General features: G+C 37.6%; 1 protein-coding gene across 1 annotated transcript in view; it reads left to right on the top strand.

Annotated features, from left to right (window-relative positions):
* The window catches only part of LOC107571717 (E3 ubiquitin-protein ligase HECW2-like), a 21,405-nt gene that overhangs the window by 1,252 nt on the left and 10,360 nt on the right, over window positions 1-9,793 (top strand). Inside the window, exons 2-15 of the mRNA XM_016258053.1 lie at window positions 505-612; window positions 1,684-1,778; window positions 2,276-2,345; window positions 2,486-2,655; window positions 2,817-2,959; window positions 3,638-3,738; window positions 3,818-4,569; window positions 6,442-6,610; window positions 6,722-6,820; window positions 7,002-7,152; window positions 7,742-7,845; window positions 7,997-8,121; window positions 8,847-9,032; window positions 9,339-9,473. Of these exons, the coding sequence (XP_016113539.1) occupies window positions 505-612; window positions 1,684-1,778; window positions 2,276-2,345; window positions 2,486-2,655; window positions 2,817-2,959; window positions 3,638-3,738; window positions 3,818-4,569; window positions 6,442-6,610; window positions 6,722-6,820; window positions 7,002-7,152; window positions 7,742-7,845; window positions 7,997-8,121; window positions 8,847-9,032; window positions 9,339-9,473 (2,408 nt within the window). The remainder of the gene's footprint in view (window positions 1-504; window positions 613-1,683; window positions 1,779-2,275; window positions 2,346-2,485; window positions 2,656-2,816; window positions 2,960-3,637; window positions 3,739-3,817; window positions 4,570-6,441; window positions 6,611-6,721; window positions 6,821-7,001; window positions 7,153-7,741; window positions 7,846-7,996; window positions 8,122-8,846; window positions 9,033-9,338; window positions 9,474-9,793) is intronic.

The raw sequence follows: 9,793 nt of genomic DNA, 5'->3' as shown, positions 1-9,793 counted from the left end.
TTCACCCTCTGTGCCCTTCAGTCCTCCTCCTTAAACATTAAGATCCCAAATCCTCACTGTCATGTAAAAATATGAGACTGGAGCAAAGTGATACATCTGGGCACAAAGCCACTAACCACTGAATTGAAGGCCAGCAAACTTTACCTTTGCAAGGGTATTATCCCTAAGGGGCTCTAAGTTTCGACAACTAAGCAAACATTCAGTAATGGCTTCAATATAATCTTCCCTACATTTGTTCGTTAGTAGATGACTAATGCTGTGTAATGAAATTTACACTGCCACTGTAGAATCTGTATTGCTAGTGAAATTTGTCATCATGATGGGGTGCTGATTTGCTAATTGGGTTTATTCTGCTCTCTGTACCACCAATTTGCCACATAAAAATAAATAGACAGGTGGCATGTCCAGAATGGATTTAATGTCAGCTGCTATAAACATGCACACACACAAATGCAGATGCAATTATTTGTTTTATTTATTTATTTATTCTTTTCCTTTTTTCAGATGAGACCTGTCCATCAAATATGTGGGATTGCAAGAACCGTGGGGTTAACGGTACACAGTGTGGTCAGATTTTCTGGAGGCTGGAGGCAGGGCCATACTTCCTTGAAGGTGGGTGACACTGCAGCCAACAGCTGACCTTCACCTTGATGTTATAAAATATTTAATGGACTAGGAGGTTAGACAGAAGATTTTTAAAATTGCATTGACTTATTTTACATTCTTGGGGCCCAGAATTCAGCTTGAAATACTGAACATGTTAGCAATGCTTAAAGGGATAGTTCACCCAAAAATGAAAATGTGATGTTTATCTGCTTACCCCCAGGGCATCCAAGATGTAGGTGATTGTTTCTTCAGTAGAACAAAAACTAAGATTTTTAACACAAACCGTTGCAGTCTGTCAGTCATATAATGTAAGTGAATGGGAATCACGGCTTTGCGAGTAAAAAAAACATACACAAACAAAACCAAATTAAACCCTGCAGCCCGTGACGATACATTGATGTGTAAAGACACAAAACGATCGGTCTGTACAAGAAACTGAATAGTATTTATATAGTTTTTTTACCTCTGATTCACGCAATGTCTGAACTGTTCGAACTGTCCTGTGGGCGGCGCGTTCTCACCTGCAGGCGCATGAGGCGTCTTCTTCTTCTTGCTTTACGGCGGATCGCAGACTTATAAGTGCATTACCGCCACTTATCTCTCAAATGGACCATTGACACTCCTAATTGAGATTGTAGATAGAGTGTCAATGGTCCATTTGTTCGGACAATGCGTGAATCAGATGTAAAAAAAAAGATATAAATACTGTTCAGTTTCTTGCAGAGACCAATCGTTTCGTGTCTTTACACATCAATGTATCATAACGAGCCGCAGGGTTTAATTTGGTTTTTTACTCTCAAACCTGTGATTCTCATTCACCTCCATTATAAGACTGGCAAACTGCAACGGTTTGAGTTAAAAATCTTTGTTTGTGTTCTACTGAAGAAACAAAGTCACCTACATCTTGGATGCCCTGGGGGTAAGCAGATTAACATCACATTTTCATTTTTGGGTGAACTATCCCTTTAAAGTTATAAAAAAGAAGTGTAATGTTTTTTTGTACAAAATATCAGGCTGACTCTACAAATATGATGGGCAGATTTATTATGCTGGCACTTTTCTGGTTATCTCTTCTAGCTGAGACAAGGATCTGTTTTAAGTACTATCATGGAGTAAGCGGTGCGCTGAGAGCCACAACTCCCTGCATCACAGTCAAGAACCCCAGAGCCTCGGTCAGTTTGAGTGTGTGTGGGTGTGTGTGTATGCAGACATTATTCTTTTGATATCATTATAGCTCACAAAAACACTGGAGATATATATAAAGTGTGTTTTTATGAGCTATTTTTGTGTGCTGAAAACAGCATGAGTTGCACTCAAAGTTCAAATGTTTGGGGTCAGTAAGATTTAAAAATACTGTTCTGTAGCTACTGTAGCTGTCTTGTTCGCTACAGGCCAGACTATGATTGGTAAAGGTTATACAGTACATGAGGTACTAAGTGCTAAATGGCTGTTTGACTGCATCCTCACATGTGTTTGAAGGTCGGACATTTCTCAGTTCCCATAAGTGCAGGCCATTTATCATGTCACTGGATGGATATAGGGAACTCAGTCATATAGATATGGGAGCTTGTTCCCTGCTTAAAATACTTATTATTTATCATTGTAAGTCTGTGTTTATTACATAAGAAGGCCAGGTGTATGTTGCCTCTCATATCAGTCTATCTTCTAGGTCGACGGTCAAGGTGAAGGACCGCAAGCTTCAGACAGCAGCCGAAAATTGGTCAGCTTTACTCTATCAGGTACGTTTTCTGTGTGTAAGAGACAGAAGGCAATGATCAAATGATGATTTATACTCTTCAAATAACTTATAATGCTGTTATCCTATTGGCAGATTTATTCAAGCTGTTTTTATTGCTAATTGGACTGTTGTTTGTTTTAGATATCCGGGCTGTGGGGCTGAAGAAGGGGATGTTTTTTAATCCAGACCCTTATTTGAAGATGAGCATTCATCCTGGCAAGAGAAGTTGCTTTCCGACATTTTCTCATCATGGCCAAGACAGACGATCTGGCATTACAACTAACACTACTAATCCTTTGTGGCATGGAGAGGTGACACACACACACACACACAAAGAGAAACAAACTCTCTAATGCAGGGCATGAAAATACAGACACATTCACTGGCAAATAAACAAGTGCTGAAACAGTTCAGACCAAGATGAGTTTTTTTATTTTTTTTATTCCGCTTTTCTCTTTGTTTTACCATCTAGAAACACACTTTTGTGGCTCTTATGACAGACGTCTTAGTGGTTGAGGTTAAAGACAAGTTTGCTAAAAGTCGACCAATTATTAAGCGCTTTCTGGGTCAACTGAACATTCCGGTGCAGATGCTGCTGGAGAGACACGCATCAGGGTGAGCATCATGGCAGCATCTCATCTGATCATCACCATACTATAATGTGTCATTTATGTAAACAAACATGTTTCTGAACATAAACACTGCTTTTAGTTACAATATAACTGATCAGTAATACACTACTGTACAGAAGTTTGGGGTTGAGAAGATTGTTTAAAATGTTTTTGAAAGAAATCTCTTATGCTCACTAAGACTGCATTTATTTGATAAAAATGCAATAAAACAGTAACATTGTGAAATTATTACAATTTAAAATGGCTGTTTTCTATTTTTATATATTTTAAAATGTAATTTATTTCTGTGATGGCAGCGCTGAATTTTTATTCAGCAAGGATGCATTGAATTAATTAAGACATTTGTATAATGTTAAGAAATATTTCTGTTTTGAATACATGCTGTTCTTTTGAACTTTCTATTCATCAAAGAAGCTCGAGAAAAAAAAAAGTTAAAACATGTATCAAGTTTTACACACAAATATTCAGCACCACTCTTTTCATTTTAAACTGAAATTATATTTCACAATATTATTGTTTAAATGTATTTGATCAAATAAATGCAGCCTTTGTGAGCATAAGAGACTTTTTTTTCAAGAACATTAAAAAAATCTTACCAACTCCAAAATTTACAAAAGTACTCAATGTGTGTAAATAAATTTGTGTGTTTATATGGCTTCAGGAACCAATCACTGAGCTTCTCTCTATGTCGTCGCTTGCCCACTGATCATGTGAGTGGTCAAATGCACTTTAAAGTGGATGTTACATCCATGGGCCAAGATGGTAAGATCACATGCACATTTACGCTGACTAAGCTGTTAATTTTCAATGGTTTTGAGATCATTTTACCCACTTCTCATAGACATTTCTCCTGAGACGATTCTGGGGGCAGCAGCCCTCAATGGAGCTCCTGGAACCCCTTCAGATGATGAAGAACTGCCCCATCCTCTTCCTGTCCCATCAGCAGGCCCTTCCCCCACCGGCTCCCTGGGTTCCCATAGAAATGGGGAAGGGAGCAGCATTCGCTCCCCAGACACAGAGATGTATGGTACCACCCTGGACGATGAAACCCCTTCTTCACCTGACCCGCTCCAGGTTTCTTTCAGTGAGCAGCTTGATGCCATTGATGCACCTAAGGGCCCGGGAGACAGGCCTTTTGGGGCAGCTTCTCCCAAACTACGATCCAGCTTTCCCACACATACGCGCCTCAGTGCTATGTTGCATATTGACTCAGATGAAGATGAGGAAAGATCCACTGCTACAGAGGCTACGCTGCCTACATTTAATGGTGCTTCAAGGACTCAAAACACCCCCCCAAAACCACCAATTACAGAACCTGTGTTTGAAAGAACTGTAGAGGAACCTCCAGAAGAGGCTGGCCTGGAGTCTGAAATAGAGACTCTGAATATAGGCGTAGAGGTGGCTCCTGAGCCAGAAGTCGTGCCGAGTTCAGTGGCCCCTGAGGTGGAAACTGCCAGTCTGATAGAGAGGCAAGAGGAAGAGGAGGAGGACGTGGAGGAAGAGGGGCTGGCACCCAGTGAGGAGCTGGCAACTGAAGTTGATATCTCTTCAATGGCATCTGACTGCTGCCCGGGCCTTGTGTCTGCTTCTCAGGTCAGTTGCCGGTTTACTGAAAGAAGACTTAATTAATTTAAGTGGGTCAATGACATTTAAGAGTGTCCACAATCTTTTAAAAGTGTCCAGTCCTTTTACAAATCTAGTTTAAAACAGTGTTGTAATTGTTAACTAATAAAAACTATAAAACTAATACAAATCATTAAAAAAATCATTAAAACATTTAAAAATTTATTATAAATAATATATGAAAACGTATACTTTAAAAAATTCCACAAAATTAGAAATGTTTTGGAAATAAAAATAAGTTTAAGTACTTAAATTACTAAAACTAAAATCTAAATCAATTATAAATGTAAACATAGAAAACAAAAACTAATAAAAATCACTACATAACAAAATTAAAATGAAAACTAAACACATATACATACACACACACACATATATATATATATATATATATATATAAGCTAATTAAAAATATTAATAACTACTATAATAGTGTATAAATAATACTAAAATAACACTGGTTTAAATCACATGTGCCAAGTTCTTAGTTACTTGAGTTCATGTTGTTTTAAATGGTTTTGAAACAGTTTTACACTGTTCAAAATAAGTGTCAGTTGAATATATGTTGTTCCACTTGCTTTGTCATAAAAGATCAAATTATCTGCATATTGGTTGCACCACATGACTTTGAAGAAATAATAATAAAAGATTATGCCACATTTCTTAATAAAGTTTGCTTTTCAAGAATTTCATTCTTTTAATGAATATTTACTTTACTTTTACTTTTACTTTGTCATTTAGCAGATGCTTTGATCCAAAGTGACTTACAAATAAGAAAAAGTAATTAAAACTAAAAGCTAAAACTCTATAAATACTACACATATACATGTACATGTACACACATACAGTATATATATATTTATATATATATAAATACATTCAATATATATATATTATTTCATTTCCATTTTGTATGTTGAAGTACTGAAATAACTCAAATTAAATAAAACTAAAACTTAATAAAAAAACCTATATAGACATAATAAAAAACGAATAAAATGACAACATTACTACAACTGTAACTAAAATAGATAACTAATACAAATCAAAGTACATTAGTTTATCAGTAATCCTAAAAAAATAACACTGAGCCAAACACATATGCTAAAATAACAACAACTTACTGACACATAGTAAGAAATGGTTATAAAAAACTGAAACAGAAGTGAAACAAGTAATAAGAAAGAGGAGAAATAAAAAGCGATAATGTTACTTATCCTTTGCCGGTGTCCCTGTCTGGTGGAGTCGCACGGTAGAGTCGATGGTCTTTACACTCTTCGGTCTTCACACGACCGCTTCCACGGTAAACTAAGCTTCTTTTTAATTCGTTTAACAAAACTCAAATTGAATTCAGCTGGACATACTTTCCTGTTTATCCCAACAAATGGCCAAGCAAAGCGCACGCCACTGACAAGGTACGCGATACAGTACGAGACCAAACGCCATATCTATTCATCTTTTTAGTTTGTTTGTTTTAAATAGAAAGCAAATTGGAATCGCTCTTTTCATTTTATTTTAATTCATTTATTTATTTTGTATGTAAAGTATGAGATGATTTTCTGAGGTCATTAACTGAGACAGTTGAGTAATATTATTTCAGTAAGCCTGTCACAATCATACATCCTCTTTTACAAACATTCATAATGAGGAAGTGAAAGTATAAATGATCAAATGATTGATGCTCTGCTGTCTGACATTATTACACAGCAAGTAATTCTACCGCAGAGAAAGTATTTCTCAATTTCTGTGCAGAATTATGATTGATTTCATGGAAAAGGCTGATATTAGTGAAGCAGCATTTAAATTCGAGACTGATGCCCTTGTTTTCTGACTCACCTCGAGGAAGAGGAATGTGAAGATGTGACTGAGGACACAATGTCCAGAAGATGGAGCCTGGAGGCGACAGCCGGTGTGTCACAGGAGGATGAAGAAGAAGAGGAGTTAATGCCATCAGTAGATGGAGAATCTGTGGACTCCGAGACTTTCATTACTGAGACAGAATCAGAATTAGGTATTCTCTGAATCATTGAGCTGTCCTTCGCTTGCCAATTCATTTTAAGATGGAAAAGGAATCAAATGTGAGTTTAGAATACATCCTGATGCCGTATGTAAAATATTGCAGGTGTCCCTCAGATCAACGGAGATCAGCGTGTTCGTTCTCTGCCGTCTGTAAGACAAGACATCCACCGATACCAGCGTGTGGACGAGCCCTTACCTCCCAGTGAGTGTGTGTATGTGTTTCTGTATGTCTGCATGTGCTTCCATGTCTTTTATGTGTGTGTAAATACGTTGCTTATGTGTTATTTGTTTGTTTGTAAAGACACTTTCGCCAAATTACTGAATGCCATTTCGGCTTGACAACTTAATCAGGTACAATCACACTCCCACCGTTCTTTCCTCAGACTGGGAGGCTCGTATTGACAGTCATGGCCGTATCTTCTTTGTGGATCATGTGAACCGCACCACCACATGGCAGAGACCCACTGGCCCACCTGCTCCTCAGGGTCTGACCCGCTCCAGCTCCATACTGCAGATGGAGCAACTCAACCGCAGGTTAGATAATTAACTTATATTTTTCACGTGTCATATAATATTACAAAGCTGAAAATCTAACTTAATGCTGAGAGGACACCCAGCAAAATATTCTCCTAATGTCTTTATGAATCAATTTAAAACATTCTAAGAACATTCTTTAAAGACTTACCATACATTAATCTTCTTATGAAGTTCTTGAAACCAAACATTGCTAGCTGTGCAGCAAAGGTGTGGTCCCATTCACCTTTGTGTGCAAAATTCAGTGAGCAAAATGCAGTAATTTCAATAGGAATCCTGATATTTCATGAGAGGGTCATGTGAAGCGATAGAATTCCCAGCATGGATTTCACATCAAATTCAAGTTTGTTTACTGTTAAGACTTTGAATTTGATTGTAAAAAATACTTGCACACTGCAAAAATGTTAAGCCATTAAACTGAAAATGGAAGTTTAATTGTTATAACCATAAGCGATAAATTCATTGAACCTTTTGTCCACTTAAAAGAAAACGAAACCCTGAAAATAAATTATTGTGACAAGGAGTTTGATTGTGCAAAGTAATGTAATACTTTTCTGAAAGTGTGATTTCTGTATTGTCTCTCTGGCAGGTATCAGAGTATTCGTAGAACAATGACCAGTGAAAGGTCTGAGGAACAAAGAGTGGATGATCCTCCTTCCGAAGAGACAGAACTGCTGCCCCACTCCATCGGTGGTAAGCTGTCAATCAAAGTGAGAACTCCAGATGATGGTGTTTAGGAAAGTAAATGATCACTATGCTGAGATAAATGTAAAATGCCATAGTCTGGGTAGAATAAGTGGATTTTGTTCAGTCTGTGCTTATTGATGTGTCTGTTCTCGTGTAGAATACCGAAGGGACGGCTTTATGGGTCAAGCCAACTCACGTTCTCGTCTGGCTTTGCTGCTTCAGTCTCCTGGTGCAAAGTTCCTCTCCAGTCCAGACTTCTTCTCTGTTCTGCATTCTAATACTGTGAGATAAAGCACACAGAGACACAGATATCAGTGCTTTACACACACACCTTAAACTAAGTCATTGAAAATGTATAGCCAGCATTATTACAAAGCTACAGAGCACCACACATAATACGTGAAGGAAAAACAAGAGAACGTGCCACAAATTAAGTTGTGGGAGCGAATTCTTAATTTGTGGCCACAATAACTTTTTTTCTGCATGCCATATACAAACAATAAATAAATCAATAAAACCGTACAAATAATTTATATTATATTATATTATATTATATTATATACATTTTAGCTAACATATTTAGCTACATTGTAAAATGTTTTCCTCTATTTTAAATTCTGTCTCATTCAGGTCTTTGTGTCCCTTACAATGTTTTTCTGAGCTCTTGTTTTTTTCTTATTGCTTTAAATGGGGACTCCTGAGCTTCTAGCCATCTAACAAAGATTTCATGCTTACATTTCATATTCAATTCCTCTCAGGTCATTTTTCCTGCATTCGGTAACTAACTGTTGTTGCAAAATTGTGCTAATTTGCTATTTAACTTGTGCTGATATAAGAGAAAATGTAGAATAAAATGAGACTTTTAGGGCCTTGAGCATAGAGACTTGTAATGTCAGGCCATTATAACAAAATATTTAATTGCTCAGTGATTCGACTGGCCAATCAGAATCAAGTATTAAAAGAGCCGTACAATAATTTTCTGATTTGTTTTCTTCATTTCCCTTTAGAGTGCCTATCGCATGTTCACAAGTAATACGTGTCTGAAGCACATGATCAGTAAAGTTAGACGGGACGTCCAACACTTCGAACGGTACCAGCACAACCGGGACCTTGTCAACTTCCTCAATCTGTTCTCCAACAAGCAGCTGGAGCTGCCACGGGGCTGGGAGATGAAACATGACCACACTGAGAAGGTGTGTGTTTGTATTTTTTCTCCCTTGGGAACTGTGCACCTGTTCTTTCTTAGGGGCCTCTAGAACTGCATATGAGTAGTCTGATGGGACAAACTGTACAGACAGAAACTGAAAGCTGAGTTTAGGATGTTCATGTAGGCCCATCTGGTGGGCTTCCTAATGCCTTAATTAGTGTCTCTGACAGAAACAATGAACAGATGCTTGTCTTATTTATTCTAATCGGCCTGTCCGTTCCGTATACTTCTGCTGATGTTTCACAGACGCTTCTTTGCTCACACTCTCTGTCTATGTGTTTATGTATTACAGCCCTTCTTTGTGGATCATAACTGTCGTGCCACAACATTTATTGACCCACGGCTGCCCTTACAGAACTCCCGGTCCAGCGGCCTGCTGGCTCACCGACAGCACCTGACCCGCCAGCGCAGCCACAGTGCAGGAGAGGTGAGAACTCTAGTTCTGCATACAGTACAGATTTATGTGTGTAATACACATTCACTGCCAAAAGTTTTTGAATGGTAGAGTTAAATAAAGTGCTAAACAAAAGAGCATTTTGTCCTTTTGTCAGTTACATTTACATTTACATTTAGTCATTTTGCCGACGCTTTTATCCAAAGCGACTTACAATTGGGGCATAAAATTGTAATTTAATACATAAAGAGATTCTTCTTAAAGAAGCAAACAGACACAGGAAGTGCTTGAAATACCAAGTTTTAGGCATTGTTCAAATAAGTACAAGCTAGAAAAGGGAAGGAATAAATAAA

The sequence above is a fragment of the Sinocyclocheilus grahami genome, unplaced genomic scaffold, assembly GCF_001515645.1.
Source record: "Sinocyclocheilus grahami isolate Dianchi unplaced genomic scaffold, SAMN03320097.WGS_v1.1 scaffold1641.1, whole genome shotgun sequence".
In the NCBI taxonomy this organism is placed as follows: domain Eukaryota; kingdom Metazoa; phylum Chordata; class Actinopteri; order Cypriniformes; family Cyprinidae; genus Sinocyclocheilus; species Sinocyclocheilus grahami.
Note: the sequence above shows the minus strand (reverse complement) of the source record. Positions and strands in the feature narration are given on the sequence as shown.